At 37.8% G+C, this 22,021-nt stretch overlaps 1 protein-coding gene across 2 annotated transcripts in view; it reads right to left on the bottom strand.

The window, feature by feature from the left end:
* spp1 (secreted phosphoprotein 1) overlaps positions 1-22,021 on the bottom strand; it is a 38,155-nt gene that overhangs the window by 2,001 nt on the left and 14,133 nt on the right. Inside the window, exons 3-11 of one of the 2 annotated variants that reach the window (XM_084400241.1) lie at positions 5,897-6,048; positions 5,363-5,445; positions 2,966-3,182; positions 1,796-1,865; positions 1,647-1,703; positions 1,488-1,544; positions 866-916; positions 669-710; positions 59-355 (exon numbers count right to left, since the gene is read on the bottom strand). In XM_084400241.1, the coding sequence (XP_084256367.1) occupies positions 59-355; positions 669-710; positions 866-916; positions 1,488-1,544; positions 1,647-1,703; positions 1,796-1,849 (558 nt within the window). In that variant the 5' untranslated portion in view covers positions 1,850-1,865; positions 2,966-3,182; positions 5,363-5,445; positions 5,897-6,048. Of the gene's footprint in view, positions 1-58; positions 356-668; positions 711-865; positions 917-1,487; positions 1,545-1,646; positions 1,704-1,795; positions 1,866-2,965; positions 3,775-5,362; positions 5,446-5,896; positions 6,049-22,021 lie in introns of those variants that run through there. The other variant, XM_084400242.1, reaches the window with a different exon arrangement.

The following is a 22,021-nucleotide window of genomic DNA, read 5'->3' as shown; positions in this document are numbered from 1 at the left end:
ACTTGTCCATCCTGCATATGAGCACATTTTCCAAACAAAAAGTAACCTTTCTATTTACCTTGTGCAGTTGAATCTCTTTCTCCACGTCATTGAAGCTCTGATCATCATAAGCAGACATCTTCTTGCTCACAAATGTCAAACCGCCTAACTTGTCACTGCTGTAGGACTTGTATGGTGAAGGTAGTTTTTCAATGTTGTTTGCGTCCACATAGACTATGGTTTTTTTGTAGTCGCTTGGGTAGCCCATGCTGTCTCCCCGGCCTGTGTTGATGATGGGGTCCAGCGAGGGCTCGACTGTGGTTGGGACTACGGTGCTCTGAGTTTCTCCAGAATTACTCTCATTGGAGTTAGTCTCCTAAATGGACAATATATGTTAATGCACAATATAACTGACAATACACATTTTTTTGGTTTTCTTGCTATCGTGGTGGATTATATTTTTTGTGGCGTCACGCTGGCTGGCACATTGTGAAATCTCATTGTTATAAATAATAAAATGCAAATAGCCAAATAAGCGTGCGTAATCAAGATTTAAAAAAATAAATAAGGGAGGAGAAAACCAGTTATTTAACCAAAACCAGTTGATTTAGTCCACTTTTTAGCAACTGGGCACAATGGTTCTACATGACAGAAAACGTAAGTATTTTAGCATAATCAGAGTGACTCACGTTCTCCTCATCCTCATCTGTTTCAGATTCCTCATCTGCCTCCTGCAAACGCAAAAAACAATATTGAGATTCGCAGCAGGGTCACTTACAGTGCGTCTAGACCAGCAGAATGGTATTTTTAGAGCCTGTTGCCTTTTATTGGCTATTGTGGGAGTGCAGTGACGTGTGATGTGGTCAGAGGATGAGTCTTCATTTACCTCAGTGTCATCTTCACTGTTTGTGCTTTCATTGGAATCTGCTGGTGTGGTCTGAAACACAACCAAATGCCTTGCCATTAATAAAACAATACTGTATTGCTCATGTATGTGCTAATTACCACATCCTTGAATTTAAATAGCTCAAATGGGCTAGTTTATATCAGTACTTTGACATTTAGTAATAGTTCACTAATTTTCCTGTAGTTCACCCAACATTTGTCACCTGTGACTTTCTTTCTTCCGTGGATTATTTTTATGTATTAGTCCATGCACTGACAATGCAATATCACCATGTACATTATTGATTTTGTGAGGAACAGTGAGCTGTTAACCACTGCAACCGAATCAGTGAGTCAACGAGTCATTCAGACCATTTTTTTGAAATAATGAATTGAATCAACTCTTTGAACAAATTGATTCTTTTTTGTAGGTTTTTTGTAATTTCTCAGCTTGACAGCCCTAGTCCTCATTTGATTGAAAAGACGTGGTCAAGATATTACTCCATTTCACATTTTGTGTTCCACAAAAGAAAGAAATGGCACAAGGTTGAATAAACAACAGAATTTTAGGGGTTAACTTTTCTCTTATAGACATTTTAGAGGCTATGGAAGACGAGTTTTACCTGTGTAGGTTCTGCCTGGAACATATTAGCATCAGCTTTTTGTAGAATAGGAGGTGGCTGTATAGGACAGATGTTTTGTTAAAATAGCAGTATAGTTTATATACAAATTATTCATTTCAACACAGTGTTAATTTTGCCCATATTAAATAAGATACTTGCCCGTTGAACAGCAATCATTTCTTCTGAGCTCTCTGAACTGCTGGCTGAGCGCTTGACCTGAGAAAAAAAAAAGTGCATTTACACATTTGAAGAAAAAAATCATAGTGTAAAATTTTAAAGCCCAGATTTCACAATTAAAATGAACTTACAGGCAGGCAGAAGACTGTGGCGATGAGGAGGGTTAAAACGATAACGGTCTTCATTTTTGTGCAAAATACTCTAAAAAAAGGGAGAAAAACAAAGTTGCAATGAACGTCAATTTTGAACCATTAGGCCATTCAAAAGTTATGCCAACTAATGCACGTAATAAGACATGTATTACATAGAGGATCGCCTGTTCTGTTTTACTTTAATGTTCTAACTATAAACTGCCTCAAGAATGGGTGTTTTTGGTATTTACTGCAAGGCAAGCCGACCCGGAAGGAAGCATGCCTTTTAAGGGCACTCAGAATCACGTTGGTGTCCAAAAATGCCAAAGAACTTCCTCACCATGAAACATCTCATTTATTTTCAGCTACAACTGCAGTGCATAAAGTATAAGTTGAGGCAGCGTGTGCTTGGCGATACCTATAATGATCTCCCTCTGGTGTATAATTCCAGAAGTTATATGTAGACTATGTAGCAGCCGCAATCCCAAGAAATAGCACGCCTATGGCTCCAGACTTAGTTTCTCATTTGAATCTTTGTTGCTGTGAGCCAAGGACTAAAATTTGTGGCGTCAAAGGAAATGTGAAGTGCAGCACAGAACGCTAAGTGTGGAAGCGTTTTGTTGAGGCTGCCGGCAGAAGTGATGGTGGCAACTGTCAGTCAGCCAGTATTATTATTCTTTTGTATGGAACTTTAATTTAGTGGTTGTGTCGCTGGAATAAATGACTCAGTGGACAAATTAGTAAGGCCTTTATGTGCCATAGCCGCAACTTCCTCTTTCGTCTGACAAGTTCATGTTAATCATCTCTGCCTATAATAAACTGTGGTTGGAATCATTAAAAGTCTTCATAACTTCAGTCTTGTACTTACATTGAGGCTGCAAGAACAGCATTTTTTTTTACTTAGAGCAGCATTAATGCATAAAATGAATTTATTCATGATTTAAGGTTAAAATAGGCTGTAGCTACATGATCCCAAACTAAGTCCTTCACGTGCTATAAATACAGATAAATGCCTGACGAACCTGATCAATTACAGACTACAAGCAAGTAAATACATTCCACATAGGCTAATACTTCTTCCAACATCTGCATACTGAATCCTTGGACAATTGGTTTTAACCTCACCATCCTAAAGAATAAAAACAAATGAATTGTTTAATTGTGACTTACCTCTTTCTCTTTGAGAAATTTGAAGTCCTTTGACTGTCAGAGGATAGACTGAGGTCCTGTTTATCAGATGAGATCTTGCAATGTTTTGATGCTAGTGAGAGATGGCTGCTGGTTTGGCTTTTAAACCCTGTTCCCTCAGGAAACAGCCAATGGCTGTGAAGCTTGTGATGTCATGAGGTTTACCGCTGCTGTCCCACCTTTTTTGCTCCCACTCTTCCTGTGGTTTATATGGCCAGGCAATGCAAACATTCACAGCCAGGCATGACAAGCACAAAAAAATAAAACCAATATCCTGTATTGCTCTTAGGATCCTTGATATAATGTTGTCATGCTTATTATTATTACTAACATATTATGCATATACCATGGAAAGACTCAATGTCCACTATAATTGTTATTGTATAATAAAACAGGGCAAATAAATATTTAATAGCTTCAATTAAGGGGGTTTAAGGCCTCTAGCTGTAAAGCAGAATGAAGTGTTAAGTGTGTAATCAGTTCAAACTTTGGTAGGGAACAGTGTGTCACAGAAAATCACAAAAGGAGCCGTTTATTGTAATATATTAGAAGTTTATATTTGGTAGTGTTTGCTAGGCACATTACTGTTGTTTTGGGATTCAAATTCCCCACACGTACCTTTTTGCTATGAACATGAATGATACCTCAAATTTTGAGCCTTGTGTGGATTTTTTAAATCAATAAACAGATTAGAAATTAAACGAATAACTGAATTACTCATACATCTGCAATGAATGACAGCACGCAAATAAACATTGGAGTGAATACCGAATAGCCATTCACTGTATATATTAATGTCATGTTATAAGCCCGTGTGTGTGTGTGTGTGTGTGTGTGTGTGAGAGAGAGAGAGAGAGAGAGAGTGTTTTGGGGGATGGTGTTTGATGTGCACGTGTGCAAATACCTAAACCACTGCGCAAGTATCACTTAGATGTTCATGTTCTTCTTATTATGTTACAAATTTCAGTAGTAACTATGATAAAATAGCTTCACGGTTTAACATAATAGTTCATCATATTGTTATTTAAGTGCGATTTATGTACACTGCACCCATGTGTTTCACATAAAAAGGAAGAAAAACATTTTACAGTTTATTTTGAGTAGGGTGATGGTGTGTCATACCAAAATCACATGAATTTCCCATCAGTCTGTATCATTCCTATGATTCACAGTCTGTTTAGAGAAATAAAGTCAGATGCTCAAAATTGTGCCTCCTTCTGTGTTATTCTGTTCATTTACAGAATATGTAGTCTTTGACTATTGTATGTTAAGGAGACGAGACAATTTTGCATTCCCTTACTTCTACTATAGAATTATTCACCATTAACGTGCAGCACATGAACATAAATAAGCTACTGAAAGTGATAGTTAGTGTTCATGATTCATGATTTGCTAAGATATTGTGAGGCGTACCTCAGGGCAGCAATTAAAGAGACTGAATATCAGTGCTTATGATTGACAGGCAGCTTATAGACTTGAAACATCATACATCACTCTATATAAGAATCATTCTACCAACTTATGTAAGTGAAGAAGAAAAAAAGTCAAAGGGACTTTAAAGTGCAAGTAAATGGGGAAATAAAGTACATCAGACATACTAATCGTAGGTTGTCATCTAGAAACATCATCTTGAGAACACATGTGTTAAGACATGCAGCATTGAACCACCATTCATATAAGACGTGAAATGTTTTTCATTTCTTCACTCAGGCAAATTTTGTAAGAAGTCTACAGTTGGCGTCTGGAATTTTTTTTAAATGTAAAAATAAGTGTCTTGCTGTCATGCATGGCGGCTGAACCACATGTGGCTCACGGATGGATTAACAAAAAAACTCAGAGACACCACCACAACACCACAGAATTACAGAAACTTTCCCAGTTCTATTAGATATAATCACACAGACTGTTGTGTGATTTCACATTTCACATTCAAATGAATGACTGAGAAGGTCTTTTTTTTTTTGTCATTTACTAACAAAATATCTTCGGTTAATTAAGTTAATGTCAGTCCTCACTGAAAAGAAAAATACTACATGACACAACAAAATCAAAGCCAATCAGATCATATTTGATTTGATGCAGATCCAGTGACTGTTCTGAATGTCAGCATCTTATGCTCGGTACACAATGTACGATTTTAGGCTGTCCCAGATGAAACATGACCAATCATGGTTATTTCTGTGGTCGTATCTCCTAAAACGGAGGTCCTACGTCGTACAATGAGAGAGGTTCAAAGACGGCCATTGTCACGGTCTTGCGACCAAAGATAGCCAAGATAGCTGTTTGCTGCTACAACCTACATCTACTGACAAGCCAATAAAAATGCAACCTGAAATGGCGTATTAACGTGACATGGTGCTAAAACTTAAAACTGCTTACCTCAAGCACCATTTGCAAAATTGGCATGCCTCTTTACCTAGCCATGATGACCACCTCCATATTCTCCTCTTTCGCTTCCTCCTCTTTTTTCAGCGCATATAAAAAACACAATTGCCAAAGTGTGATTCATCTTGCTCTATTTGTTTATCACTAGCGCATGCTGATGACATTTTATTCTTTTATACTAATTTGCATCGTAGTCTACAATTCAATATGTCATCTTCGTACAGTATACATACATGTCGTACCCAAGTTTATTAGATCAGTGTCGTACAGTGTGATTTGTAATGATATTATAGGATTGCCGAAATTGCACAGTCTGTAGCAGACATTAAACTTGATGCGGTGAAGTAAAACAAAAAAAGGTGTAATTTGAGCTCTCTTGGATTCATTTAAGACAAAACGTGCCACCAAATTTTGCTTTCAGAAAGGTCGGGTAAAAGAGCATGGAAGTATTTTCTATCAAGAAATGACAGTAGTCTAGTTTTGAAGTTTATATTTTCGTAAAACACTTCTTTCAAGTTCAGGCCTTACCTGAATGCCATTATCGATGTTATGATGAATTGCTGAGCTGGGTGGGAAGGCAAGGAGATCTGTCTTCACTCGGTTAGAGGTGGCGTTCTGGCGATCCATGTAGCCACTATTGCAATCCTCTGGCTGGGATAAGATGTTGAGCTGTTTATAGTCTGTGTAGCAGAGGTAGGAAAAAGTACTGGAAAACAAGTACTGGAAAAAAAGAACCTAGTCACGTTGTGTACATTGAGAAAAGAAGGGGGCCAAGTATCGATCCCAGAGGTACCCCATTGACTGAAGTGACTTAGACCCTAAGACAAAGATCCCTCCACAAAACCTTGAAAGATCTACCTGTGAGGTGAGACTCAGCCCAGCCGAGTGCTATGATAACAATTGTAGAGATGGCAGACAAGAAGATCTGATGATTTAAAGTGTTGAAAATTTCAAACAAGTCCTGCAGAATGAGATCTTGTGAACTGCAAGGAGCTCTCGCCAAACACAAAGTAGTCTCAACTGAATTTTTCTTTTTGAAGCTGAACAGTGATTGCTAGCTTAATAGAAAACAAGTTATTTAAGTGTTTTCACTGAACCATGAGTGAGACTGTAATTTTTTTTTTTTTTTTTTTTTTTTTATGTAGTTTTGTGTATGTTTTCTTAAACCGTTTTGAATTTGCTTGTTTGACTCTTAATTTAAGTTAAACTCACTTAAACTTTCTTGAATCCCAAATGGTCACTGGCATGTTGGTATGAGTGTGAATGTTCACTAACAGGATCAAGGCTAACATTAGGAAATATGTTTAAGTATTAAACTTATCCCTGCTTTAACGGATGAAGCCATCACAGACACAAGACAGAATTGTGACTGTCCAATGACATTTCAATCAATGTTAAGTCTGTGTGTGGTGATTTTTTCTCCACAATGTCTGTGTTTCATGCAGGGATGGACTTTATGAACTCAGTGAAGCATGCACCAGGACTGCATTCTAATCAGCCTAGTCTTTGCTTCTGTACTGCGGTTTGGTGGCTTTGGAAATTAAGTAAAAAAAAATATTTTTAAAAAGACCACATGGCTTCAATTCAGCCCTGATCCAAAACATTAGTTTATGAAGTTGATGTCACCCTTTACAAGACTTAAACAAATGAAGTTCCAAGTCATGTGCCATTAAATAGGCCCCAAACCATTAATCTTTGAGGTCAATTTGTTTGGAAACATTCTGTAGGAATACATTACCTATACGGATTCTACATTCCCAAACATGCTTTTAAAGGACCGTTGAATTAAACTATCAGCTTCTTAACTGTTAAAACTATATTAGGCCATTAATATTAGATGTGGTCTAGATTACACTGTTTTATAACTGGGGAATAACATGATCAAGACCTACAAACCATTGAGACTCTTTTATGGCTATGGCAATGGAAAATCCGTATAAGCCAGTCAGTGTGGGGAAATCTGTCATGCACTATGTATGTAACCTGATATAGCCATCAGCTATACAGTGTCAGAAAATGTACAGTATATCCATATGTGAAAGTTAAAAAAAATTGGCAGCGCGTGTTAACCACTAAGCGTGTAGGTTTAAGTAGTAGGTTCTTAACCCCAAAGGTTCAGCAGACATGTCAAATGCATGCTCGGCTTCCTGTCAGGGAACTTCAGATGTAAAATTCAGTCTGGATCAATTTAGGCATGAAATATTTTGAGAATTCTTGGGAAGATTGGAAGAAAGTGATGTGAAAACACAAACAGGAAACTGAAACTGGAACTTTCTGAAACTGGAGGATAGCATACTGTGGAGGAGCCTACTGACACAAAATTTGTCTGAAACTGAACCACATACTGTACACTTGGTCAAAACCAATAGCTTTGTCATCCATAGTCTGGAAACAGAATAACCTAATGTGTGTAAACACATACAAAGCTTTGAAAGAAACTTTCTGTTTGTTTTGTATGTTATATAATGTTATATGGGGCATGGAAAGGGAAAAATACTTTATATACTTGCCTTTCCCACTTTAGATGAAGTTTGAACATAAAAACCTCAAAAGTTTTTACTGTCTAGATCCAACAGTAACACAATAAGAATAATAAAATTAATCTTGTGGAAACCTCTTAAAACAAGGAACTTCTTCCATCAACAAAACAACGTTTGACGACAAAAACTGGGGCAGGCAGAACAACAACGATGCATTATATTCTGTTTTTTTGTTTGTTTTGTTTTTACTTTTGGATTGTACATTTAAGAGACTCTGCAGTACATTGTAAAAATAATATTCTTAGATATAATGATTATTGTAGGTTTTTTGGGTTTACTTATTGTAACTACTTTGAACTTTCAGGAACAAAATTTGCCACAAATAATGTGATGTTTTCATTAATATGTAAGTTGTTGATGCTTAATCTCATTTAAAGACATCTTAATTTACATTGGAAATTGATACAAATATAGTTTGGAGTTCGAGTCATGGCATCTTAATATTTTAGGTTCAGTTCATATTTTTAGTTGTTTACTTTGAGAAGATTTGTTACTGCATTTGTTCTTGAGTGATTACGTCATGTCCAGAAATAATGAAAACAAAGTCTGGCTCATGTGTGGCTTGTGGCTGGTGTAACAATAAATAAATGTAAATTCTGAAATAGTATTTAATTGATGGTTTTGTTGAAGTGTGCATTATTTCAACTTATTTTTTTAATAAACATTTTAATAACATTGCATGTCAGAGCACAAACCAAGCCATGAAGTCAAAGGAATCGTCTGTACCATCTCCCCACTGGCCTTCACCATGACAATGGAGTTAATAATTCGGGCATCTCGATGGGTGGTTGGAGGGGAATGTCTGAAGAGCGGGCTGCAAATCCCCAGTATCTCCATTGTCAAGGGCCAGATCATAAATGAGATGTTCCACATCAATGACGAGCCGATACAAACTATCCTGGAGAAGCCCATCAAAAGCCTTGGTCGGTGGTACAACACAGATCTCAAAGATGCCGAACAGGTGGAACAACTCAAGCAGGATACCATCAGTGGCCTGAAGCAGATCAACAGCAATGCTCTCCCAGGGAAGTTGAAGCTCTGGTGCCTTTAGTTCGGACTGCTGCCCCGCCTCATGTGGCCAATTTCCATCTATGAGGTCACCCTATCCCATGCCAATCGGTTGGAGCGATTGGTGAATGTGCAGATGATAAAGTGGCTTGGACTACCCAGATGCCTCAGCAGCATAGGACTGTACGGCAATGGAGCCCTCTCTCTGCCAATCTCAAGCCTGGTGGAGGAGTACAAATGCTCTAAAGCAAGGCTTGAAATGACCCTCACAGAATCTTGGGATCCCTTCATCAGAGGGGCTGCTCCCGCCCTAGCCACAGGGAGGAGGTGGAGGTCAGGTGTAGCAGTGGCACAGGCAAAGTCCGCTCTGAGACACTGGGACATAGTGGGCCAAGTCCAACAAGGCAGAGGTGGCCTAGGGCTGGGAGCAACAACACCCACATGGTAGAAGGCTACTCCAGCTGAACGCTGGCGCCTGGTGGTTGAGGAGGTGCGCCACCAGGAGGAAGCGGACAGGTGTGCCAGAGCGGTGTCCCAAGCCAAGCAAGGCTGCTGGATGAGGTGGGAAGGTGTGGAGAGGAGGAAGATCACTTGGAGCGAGCTGTGGAACACGGAGTCCAATATGCTGAACTTTACCATCAGAGCCACATATGATGTCCTGCCCTCTCCAACCAACCTACATCTCTGGTTTAGAGAGGATCCAGCCTGCCTCCAGTGTCTTGCACCACCAACCCTGAAACACATCCTGGTGGACTGCAAGACCAGCCTTACGCAAGATACACCTGGCGCCACAACCAAGTGCTGAAGTGCCTGGCTGTTACACTGGAGAGTAAGAGGGTAACCATCAATGCCATGCCCCTGGAAGCCTAGACTACCTTCCGCCAACCAACATCCTTCATCTGGGAAGGGGAGAAATGGTCGACCAATCGATCACCTCCAGACTCATGTCCACTGAACGCAGCCCGGGACTGGGAAATGCGGGTAGACTTAAGTCAGATGCTCACCTTCCCACCCGAAATTGCAGAGACCATTCTGCGCCCAGACCTGGTCCTTTGGTCCAAATCCTGTTGACGTGTCTTTATAGTGGAACTGACAGTCCCGTGGGAGGAAGCCATCGATGAGGCAATTAAAAGGAAAAGGTTGCGATATGCAGTTTTGGCTGCGGAAGCAAAGGATCGGTGTTGGAAGATAAATGTGAGTCCAGTGAAAGTGGGCTGCAGGGGCTTTGTAGCTAGTTCCACCACAAGGCTACTAAAGGAGGTTGGAATCAGAGGACAGGCTCAGCGGAAGACCATCAAAGACCTTGCAACTGCTGCCGAAACGAAGCAGTCACTGGCTGTGGCTGAAGCAAAAGGAGACTGTATGGGCTCCAAAGTGACCTCATGGAGCCTCCGGTGCGACACACACCCAGGTCTGATCAGCCTGTGGTGGGCCAACCTCGGGTGAGGGTGTATTGTGATAAAAGGCTGAAACACCCAATGAGGCTGGGGTATTGAAGGCACCAGGCGGTCATCCCCCAATCCAACCCCACCAAAGAGGACATCTCAAACAACAGCGCTTGCTGAATATCAAGGGATTCTAACATCTAGTCCTAGTATACTAGCATACTGTAGACCTCCTAGACAGGATTGTATTGAGGCACAGATCTGGGGAAGGGTACAGAAAAAATGTCTGCAGCATTGAAGGTCCCAATAAGCACAGTGGCCTCCATCATCTGTAAATGGAAGAAGTTTGGAACCACTAGATCTCTTCCTAGAGCTGGCTGCCCGGCCAAACTGAGAGAACCCGATGGTCACTCTCTGACAGAGCTCCAGCGTTTCTCTGTGGAGAGAGAAGAACCTTCCAGAAGAACAACCATCTCTGCAGCACTCCACCAATCAGGCCTAGATGGTCGAGTGGCCAGTCGGAAGTCAATCCTCAGTAAAAGGTACATGACAACCCGCCTGGAGTTTGCCAAAAGGCACCTGAGAACTCTCAGACCATTTGAAACAAAACTGGATTGAACTCTTTGGCCTTAATGGCAAGCGTCATGTCTGAAGGAAACCATGCACCGCTCATCACATGGCCAATACCATCCCTACATTGAAGCATGGTAGTGGCAGCATCATGCTGTGGGGATGTTTTTTAAGCGGCAGGAACTGGGAGACTAGTCAGGATCGACGGAAAGATGAATGCAGCAATGTACGGAGACATCCTTGATGAAAATCTGCTCATGAGTGCTCTGAGCCTCAGACTGGGGCGAAGGTTTATCTTCCAACAGGACAACGACCCTAAGCACACAGCCAAGATAACAAAAGAGTGGCTACGGGACAACTCTGTGAATGTCCTTGAGTGGCCCAGCCAGAGCCCAGACTTGAACCCGATTGAACATCTCTTCAGAGATCTGAAAATGACTGTGAACCGATGCTCCCTATTCAACCTGATGGAGCTTGAGAGGTTCTGCGAAGAAGAATGTGAGAAAGTGCCCAAAAATAGGTGTGCCAAGCTTGTAGCATCATACTCAAAAAGGCTGTTATTGGTGCCAAAGGTGATCAACAAAGTATTGAGCAAAGGCTGTGAATACTTATGTACATTTGATTTTTTTATTTGATTTTTTTTATGTTTAATACATTTGCAAACATTTCAAACAAACTTCTTTCACATTGTCATTATGGGGTATTGTTTGTAGAATTTTGAGGAAAATAATTAATTTAATAAGGCTGGAATAAGGCTGTAACATAACAAAATGTGGAAAAAGTAAAGAGCTGTGAGTACTTTCCGGATGCACTGTATGCCCAGATGGCTCATTGGCGACATCTGGGGTCCACCACTCTGTTCCTCTCTTGTTGCTTGTTGCACTCTTGTTGCTGGGCCCAACCAAAGTTCCTCCTCTAAATCCAGAGCCATCGACTTGCTTATTCAGCGGCACTGGTGTTGGCCTTAACAGCTAGCTGATGGGCCTGGTCTCGAATTTCTAAATCTTTAAGAATTTTGATAACAGATGTACTGTTATCCAAAGCCTCAACAGCCAACTTTGACCAGGTAAACCTTTGCTTTCCAGCCACATTGTTCCCCGTCAGCTGCTAACTCAGCATCCTTAAGGCTCTTACGTTCGCAGGCCTCCTCCACAGCATCCTCCCAGGGCACAGTAAGCTCTGTGATATACACAGTGCGAAGTGAGCAGGACCAAAGCTCAAGGTCTGGTCTGAGATTGGTAGCTGCAATTTAGGATGGGAAGCAAAGCCTCTGATTCAGGTCGGCTAAAAACTTCCAGTCGCAAGCTTCACCCTACTGGCCAGTATCTGGGGTCTTCACTTTGACCTCCCTTGCCCCTTCCCCCACAAACTCCTTTACTGGAGCACGAAGACATAACGGAAGAGTTAAGGTGTTGATGGAGGTCCGTCTGGAGTCCAATGACGCTACAAGACACCTGGTTGTGCCTCCACATATAGTGGCCATGTGTCAAGCTTACTTCAGGTTTGCTTGAGATAAGCAAATTGGGCAAATAGGATCATCTCCGTACCATTGGCTGAGGTTCACTGGAAATGGCAGGACAATTTGAGATGCTTCCATGCCCCACAGCTCCTTCCAAAAGAACTTTTGCCTCTCAACTCCCTCCCATCTCATCCACTGCCCTTTCTTTGCTTGGGAAATAGCCTTTGCACGCATCTCGTTGCTTGCTCTTGCCGGCACACCTCCTCAACCAAAAGTTTTCGGCACTGAGATTGAGTTGTTACTATCTCAAAGGCTAAGGCCTCTTCTCCCTTGCTGCACATGGCCAATGATGTCTCAGTGATTAAGGGCTGGCTTAGCCTGTTGTAACAGTGGATGGAGTCCACTTCCTTCCAGTGTTGAGGCCAAGAACTAGTTGGGCAATGCATGGATCACGGGATTCCATCAGTGTCACTTCCTGCCTCACTTTGGAGCATTGGTACTCTTCGCAATAAAAAAAGGTAACACTTTATTTTGATGGTCCCTTTTGAACATTCTGTTGACCTCTAAGTAACTTTGCAACTACATGTTAACTAACTCTCATCAAAGTATAAGTAGACTGTCTGCTTAATATCTGAAAACTATTTATTATGATGCTCCTCAACAGACATTCTTCTGAGTATAAGTAACTTTGAAACTACATGTCAACTTATTCTACTAACACCTAACCTTACCAGGCTACTAATAATCTACTAATACTCTACTAACACTCTAATGAGAGTTGGTCGACATGTAGGTGCAACTTTACTTATAGTCAACAGAATGTGTTAATTGGATTGAGTTGTGTTTAACGTTACAGCTCAAAATGCATAAAACATTTCCTGTAGACTTGTCTCTATTGTTATTAGTTTGTGTTTTTTGCAATCGGGCGAACAGGGGTGTGAATGGGCCCTGGATTTAAGGCTACAGCTCCAAATGTTTCTTCTACAGCCCCAGATCTTATTTTCTGCTTTCTTTTAAAGCTCCAGAAAAAAATACTTTATTATGTTTATATGAACACTGCAGCAATTTAATTGAAGGAAACTAAATAAATGAAAAAGACAAAACGAATAAAAACTAAACTAAACAATCCCCCTCCGCTTATGTGACTAGTCCAGATTTGAGGCGCCTCCACACATGGCTAAGCATCTGTATGGGCCAGACATGTTTGGACCTTAACATTTGGCAAAAAAAAAAAAAAAAAAAAAAATTATTAAAACACAAACAAGCAAGCCCAGCCCAGATTAGAAAAAGTAACGTAACACATTACTTTATATTTTATACTTGACAAAATTAGTTACTTTTTTAGAGATTAACACTATATTGTAAAGCATTACTTTTAAAAGAAACTTACCCCAACACTGTACACATACCCTAATGTACACATAAAAACCAAAGTATACTTTGAGCTTAGTACACAGTCTTGTGCGATTTTCAAATACTTTTTGGCTTCAAATCAAAGTTTGTAATGTGGTGATTCACTTCCTACCTAATTGGTTTGGTCCATGGCTTATAACTCTTTACCAATGACTTTTAAAAATCCCTCTGGGAAAAAATGAAAGGTGAAAATATTGCACTGTTGCACTCTATAGCAATTACAGCTAAGCATAGTGAATCCTCAAACCATGTAATTCATCCACGAAAAACAAGTGCCAAAATGAGCCACTTTGCATGCCAATTTATTGGCCAAAGTTCCATAATGCAGCTTTAAGTAGATGAATTCAACAGAAATAACACTATATTTATTTCTATTATTTAAATACAAACAACCTCAGAATATTTTTTTACTAATGTCTGAACTTATATTTTTCAGTATTTATTTTGAATATGCAATGTTAAATATGGAAATGTTCAGTATGATCCATTCTGTAAACAACATGCAAAAGTACTGTATTTTACACTATCATTGCTAAGTCATTTGTTTCTGTAATACTACTGCAATTTAAGAGCCACAACTCTTCAAAACCTAATCTTTTACAGTAAATCGTTGTGTTTTGGTCAAAAAGACGTGACATGGCACATGTCTTTCAAGAAGTCTTTGTTTTTTCTCATCCCACACGTCTCTACCCAGGTTGTGTGTGCTCGGATGTTATACAGTCTACATGTATTTTGATTTCCACCCCCATTTTCCACCATGACTACAGAACCATACTTCCTGTTTCAATGAACTGTGCTGACTTCTTCAAAAGCGACTGAGGATCCATGTCACTGCTTTGTTTGACTGCAACAAATCTAAACAATCACAAGTGCAGAGACAGAACACAGGAATTTTAGCAATAATACATGTAGACAATTTATTCACATTTAGAAACTGCAAGAATGCAGAGCACCGTTGAACTTATTAAGTTTCTGCCAGTTAGTAATAGTGTATCGCCTACGCAGTCTGTAGCGTTTCATACCCAGTATGGAAATAGTCTATAATTGAAGGTACATTTCCTGTCTGGCATGATGGTTTTCAATGGTGTCTCAAAAAGCTCAAGTGCTTAGTTCATAATTAGACTCCATGAGTAACCATGAATAAGATGTTGTAAGAGAGGCATTTTTGACAGCCCAAAACACCTCTTTTGTAAAGGCAATTCATGCATCATTCTTAAAAAGTACCTAAATTGTCCAATTGTCTTCTGGTGTAATGGAAAAACGTAATATTATGTAATGGATGTGCAATAAGAAGAACATGTTCTAAATACTGAAAAAAATAAAAAATCATAATCATGTGGTCAACTGTTTAATGGTTATCATATGGTCATTGACACAACAGGCTTTGAAGACTTTTGTTCAAACTAGCATAGCAATGTCAAAATTTATTTTGTTATGATTAGCTAAAAAAAAAAGCTATGTTCTACAAACATAATTGGATTGAGTTGTGTTTAATGTTACAGCTCAAAATGCATAAAACATTTCCTGTTGACTTGTCTCTATTGTTATTGGTTTGTGTTTTTTGCAATCGGGCGAACAGGGGTGTGAATGGGCCCTGGATTTAAGGCTACAGCTCCAAATGTTTCTTCTACAGCCCCAGATCTTATTTTCTGCTTTCTTTTAAAGCTCCAGAAAAAAAAATACTTTATTATGTTTATATGAACACTGCAGCAATTTAATTGAAGGAAACTAAATAAATGAAAAAGACAAAGCGAATAAAAACTAAACTAAACAATCCCCCTCCGCTCATGTGACTAGTCCAGATTTGAGGCGCCTCCACACATGGCTAAGCATCTGTATGGGCCAGACATGTTTGAACAATTTACACATCCTCTCAGTTGAGAAGAATGTGTGTTAAAACCATTGAAGAAGATGCTGTTCTTTACTGTCTCACAAACCATACAAGAAGTTATTTGCCTCAGGCACATCAAAAATTAAGTATATCTCTACACTGTACAGTGTGCTATCAGAAGATCAATAATGTGGGATATTTTGTATATACTGCTATACAGTCAATCCTATTATTCGTTCATATTTTACTTGACTCATAAAGACACATTTGTCTTTTATTTGACAAACCAGCTATTGTTATTAATCAGCACTAATGGAATAACGTAACGCTCTTAAAAATAAAGGTTCTTTATTGGCATAGATGGTTCCATGAAGAAAGTTTAACATGCATAGAACATTTCCTTTGCACAAAAGGTTATTTATGGTAAAAATAAAAATATTTTTTTTTTATATGTTCGTAACACTAGGGTTCTTTTAAGAACTGTTCACTGAAAGGTTGTTTGGTGAACCCAAAATGGTTCTTCAATGGCTTCACTGCGAATCCCCCCTGTTGGAACCTTTATTTTCAAGTAGTGCACTGCTAAACATTTAAACATTGTATAAACATAGTATAATTTGTTATTATAGTTTCTTATATAGGTGTTATTAAAAAATGGAACTGGATTTTGAAAATAAACAGTGCATTTTTTTATTGAATTTGATGAAATGTTTTATATTAAAACTGCATGATAGTTAAAATGCTTATGATTCATTTTTTAAGACCTCGGATAACTGTACCAAGTACCCCTCGGAAAGATTAGGTATTAGACACGTTTCCCTAACAGTTGGAGATAAAAGCATCAATGAAGGCATTTAACCACTAATCTGAGTGTATCTAGTATGCTTATAGTACTTTCTAACTTCCAATTTCAGTCATTTAAGCGCTGGACTATTGTAGGTGCCATTGCTGTGGTCATCTAAAAGTAACTGTTCAGTTTAATGACTTGTGAAATGTGAGTTTGTCCATCCAGGCCAACATTTAATCTCATTCATGCCAACATTAAGTCAACACTATCATTAAAAAACAAGCTCATTAATTTCACCGCAAAACTACATTAAACGTACTTGTTAAAAAAAGCAATTGAATGTTGCATTGATGTATATGTGCAATGTGAAGATTTTTCATATGTCAAAAGAATTATTTTCAAACAGAAAATACTGGAGAACATGGTAATTAGCACATGATGACTTCCATAATAGCACTATAGCTGTAATTTATTAAAGTATGGCATTCATGAGCTTACAACAGAGGTCACAAAAGATAACTAGGTAGTAAAGTCATATTGTAAAAATGTAGTTTAAAAAATTGAATTTACTGTAGTAGTTGCATTATTTGTTTGACATACACTGTATAGGGCCAGGCCATTGTACAGCATTGTACTGTAGAATCATAATTATTACTATGTCCACTTTTCCCAGCATGCACTGTGGCATAAATATATTAAGCACTTTTATTTATTATTTGCTGGTTTATTTTGCTGTTGCTCTAAATTGCAATTAACTTTTACACAAACAGCCTTTTTTTTTTTTTTTTTTTATCTGACAATGCAACTAAATGTGCTCTGTATCGCTATTGAGCTGGTTCGAAGAAAATTAATTGAAAATAAAAAATGTTTTATGTTTCCAGTTGAAGGAAACACTTATCACCATAATGGTAAATTCACACAAAACACACAATTGCCCCACGATACACGAAGCATGACATTGTTATCTTCATAGCATAATCTATTGTATATAATATTTATCTCATATCAATTTGAACTAAGTTTCATTTATTTGACAGTAACATTCTGAATACAGAAAAAAAATCTGAATATAGAATTTTATTGTAAGAAATTATTGTTAAAATACTTTTCTTTTAACAATGTTGGTTGAGTTTGGTCAACAATTAAAATATATGACATGTTATGGCTTGCTGCCAGTTTTATGAGACACTTTATTGGTATGGTATGTAGTTTCCCAGTATAAAAAAATATAAACATGGAAACAAACATCTGAAGAACTTGCTGAAGAGGAAAAACACTTCTTAGGGAATGGGGTAAATGGGTGGGATATGGAGGGATCCTTCAAAACATTTAAATGTACACTAAAATATCCTGTTAAAAGTCTCTTAAGGTTTCACCGATCATTTTTTTCTTGGGTAAAAACAGAGTTTATGGGTGGTATTAAAACCATTTTTGCCTTACTCATGGACAAAAACATCGTTGCCCATTATGTAATACTGTCTGTTCATGTCCATGTCTACTGTTACTTGGTTTTCAAAACCAGCTCCACAAAATGTCAATCATTCTAAGAAAACTTTACTGTTGTTTTGCTGCTCAGTTCCCTTAAGGTCATTAAGACCACATATGTAAAACCAGAATCAGGATCCAGCTTGTCAGGCTCAGTATGTGCGCAATTTTATCTTAAACATGTCAACACATATACATCAAACACGCATACACTATTAAAACTCTGCCAAAGGCAACACACCATGTGACATAATGGTGCATGTTGTAAATGTAGACACCTAGTCTTAGGTGTTTTTTTATTTTATTTTTGTCTGTCTGGTCACCCCTGATTTCAGACTTTAGAGAAAGATTTTGCTAAGGAAACATTTTCAATGTGTTTCAATGTGTAACATTTTCTACTAAGGACACACATTTACACACTTTAAATGGATTTTAAGAAGGGATGTGATGAAGTCTTACTCTTGCTATAAACATTTTTATAACCAGAAAAGTTCCTCCATCATTGAATTCTATTCATTTTTATCTTTAAAAAGCATTTACTTTATTATTTACATTTCAGGCACCTGGTTCGTTCTTATCCAGAGCACAAAACTGATCAAGCTCTTGTAGTCAACATACGGCAAGCATCCATACATCTGTTTTCTACTTGTTCAGCTTTAGGTGGCAGGCTGAAATGTCTGGCAGACATAGGATGATGTTTTACTGACTTATTTATCATCTAAAAATGCTAAATTTACAGGTGGTAATTTTATGATTTGGGATAAATGAAGAACAAAAGAGGTCAGAGTACTGAGCCCTGTGGAACACCAGTGGCCAGTTGGTGTTGTGTCTTGAAAATGTATTCTTTCCATTTCTATTCTTTCCATTTATAGTAAATGTTGTTCAGAAGGTGGGACATGAACCTGTCATTACTTTTTTGTTTATGACCTTAGTGATGAATATGTAAGATTTACATAAACTGAATGCTATTTGGGTTATCAGGACATTTTGGCATCAGATAAAAAACGAGAAAATCCATTCTTCAATAGATAATCTAAGAAAATATCTCACTCACACAATATATCAATGGCAGGAATATCGAACCTGCTTAAGTTGGACATGCATAAAGAATAAATATCTCCACATCTCCACTAAGTATTTACTTAGTTTGCACAAAAGTAAAATGTTATAACATGTTTTTCATGTTAAAAAATACATACATTATGTTCATCATAATTATGGTAGGGTGAGTCATTCATTCTTCACACAGAATCAAATGTCCCATACGCTAAATGTGGAACTGTCTGGGGCTCGGTTTTTAGTGTGGGTTTTCTTCAGACACAAGAAGTCTCAATATTTAATTGTGCTATAACAAAATGTACAGCCAACATTTTATCCACAAACTAGCATTTTAGTTACAAATTGAGAAATACATTTAAATCTATGAGTTCTCTTACCAAATGAGGAATTTCAACACTATGTATAAATGTCTCTTAGATGCTTGGAATAAATGTGAGTGACTAGTAGTAACAGGAAAAATCCATTCAGAAAGTATATATTCATGTACTTTTCCAGGTAAGGAAATGTATAGCAACGTCATAAGATGCTTGTTTTTGAAAAATGTTGCTGTTTTAAACATGTCAAGTTCTCCACTGGCCTATTTCTGTATGTAGTAGGCCATTCTTCTATAGCAGAATGAACAAAATGTTTTAATAGATGTGGTCATACCAGTACATGCAATAAAAGTCCAATTAAACAAAACTGTAAATGTTCGTTTTTCATAAGAGGAAAATGATTATCAGTAAAAGTCCTAGTTAATGAATTTACCACCAGATAGACAGCGTATTGAGAATAGAAGTCATAAATTTCATATCAGAATGCCAATGGAACAACTGAGAAAAATGGAAATTCCCAAGAGAATGAGACCTCAGAGAGCTTTAAAAAGTTATGATCTCTTGTTTAACACATACACAAATGTGCACTATTACTTCATAGCTTCATAATTTTATGACTTATTATAAAGTATGCTGACCTCCAATTCAGATGGTTTATATGATTATGTCTAAAAGCTCAAACAGCCCTTGCAAAACTTGCTTGTTTTGAACAGGAAAATATTGTACAGAGGGGCTATTTTATTGAAGGAAAATATTCATATTGTTCCTTATAATTTTGTAATAAGTGAATAAATCATGCTTTTAGACAATTCATTTTATATTGTTATTTGTTAATTATGTATGCAAAAGATGTAACGTCAAAAATAATATTTATAATGTTTATAATTTTTTGTAATTATAATTTGCACAGCTTCTGCATATTTTAAGTAAATTAAAACCAAACTCTGTACACAATGTCCAAGGAATAGGATTCAAATAGCATTTCTGCATCCAAGATGTGCCAGGGAAATCTTCAAACAAGTAAACACCAAGGGAACATACAAAAAAAGTTCTGCCCTTATAAAATATGTTTTTGAACCATGTTTGTCACCTAAAGAACCTCAAAGACTTGACCAAACAAATGAGCAACTATATAAAAATGTGTGCATGACCATTATGTGGAAATATCTTCCCAGAATTTCTAGGAATTTAGAAAAAGATGTGAACAAACTTAAATTCCTCCCACACAAATCTTGTTTTACAGTGACTAACAGGAGAGCTCAGGCGTGCAGAAACTAACTGTGGCTGTTTATTTGTAATGTTTACTAAGTCAGGCGTCATTGAAGAGTGACAGCTTATAGAGGAAAAGGTGTGCTATTTCTTTACGATCCTGTTTTTTTTTTGGCTGTTGTATGATAAAACAAACATAAAATAAAATAAAAATCCCACAGACATACATTAGAGACCACTTTGTGTATGAGTGTGTTATAAGGTAGTCTGTATGCAGTAATAACATGGGAAAAAGGCCAGCAAAAAGCCTATTTGCCGGGGCAGTGTGTGGGAGAAGGGTGTTCATCGAGAGAAGTCTGTTGCGGTCGACAGTAAATCCTCCACAACTAGCTGGAGCCCCACACCACACAAATCAGCTCCACGGGCTCTCTAAACCTCTGGCACAGCAGTCTGTTTACTTTGGGAGCAGTTTTCTGTCTGAGAGAATACTTGTTTCACAATGCTGAAACTTTAAAGACACTTGGCACACTTGTTACGTAACTGTGAATGTTTAGTTTAGTTGATTTGTGCAGTTAAAATGTGTTGCCTATGGCAAGAGAAGATGTCATAGAGAAACACATATCTATCTATATCTATTTTATATCAGTAGTTGCCAAAAGTGATGTCTGACCTACGAAAATTGACTTCTTCACCCTTAATTTGAATATCATTAAAAGAAATTGTAAAGATTTTGTAAACACATTGCGTAGTTGTGCTCGGAGTCTGTTTTGTTTGTGGTAACGCAATGAAACATGCCAAACATGCACCAAATTTTTGTCCAGGCTGTCATACAAAGAAATTATGAACACATGCAGAAACAAGAGAGAACCAACAAAATATTAATAACTGATTGTACTGTTGCAGTGTGAATAGCAAAATAAAACCTGTAGCTGTAGTTTTGCCAAATCATTTTGTCAGATAAATACTGTTACACCTGGCTCAAAGATGTAACATAAAGGGAGACGACACAGCGGAATCACATTTGAACATAATATTTATTATAACAAAACACAATAACACATAATTGGAGCATGGCTCTGGCAAACTGCTCAAGCAACAAAGAGCAGCCGCCCAACAAACTCTCGCACCAAGGTTAAATAACAGCCAAGACGAGCATCAGGTGGACTCCAATCACGCCTCAATCACAGAACCTGCCAATGAAAAGAAAGAAACCAAAACACCCAAACCAACACAATCCTAACAATACCTTCACAAAGTTTAGTGTTTTATTCTTTCCTCGCATTTAAAATATTGAAAAAAATATCTTCTCCGGATATCACTTTTGGCCTTTACTGTATATAAAATGTATCCATTTTCACCAGTTTATGTAATTTGTTTATTATAGCATTTAATAGCATTTAATGATGGAAATTACATTTAAAACATTTAGATAAATGGCCAATTTCTCAGACTTGCGTTCGGTTAGCGTACTAAATACAATTAAGTGACATTTTCATGTGCAAAATTTTATAAAGTTATAGTTTAATTTGAAATGACACAAAATATTACTGTTCAAGTAGTAATTTCTAATTTCTACAAATTTCTAATTTACACAAG

This window comes from Rutilus rutilus (genome assembly GCF_951802725.1).
Source record: "Rutilus rutilus genome assembly, chromosome: 25".
In the NCBI taxonomy this organism is placed as follows: Eukaryota; Metazoa; Chordata; class Actinopteri; order Cypriniformes; family Leuciscidae; genus Rutilus; species Rutilus rutilus.
This window is presented reverse-complemented; position numbering and strand designations above follow the sequence as displayed.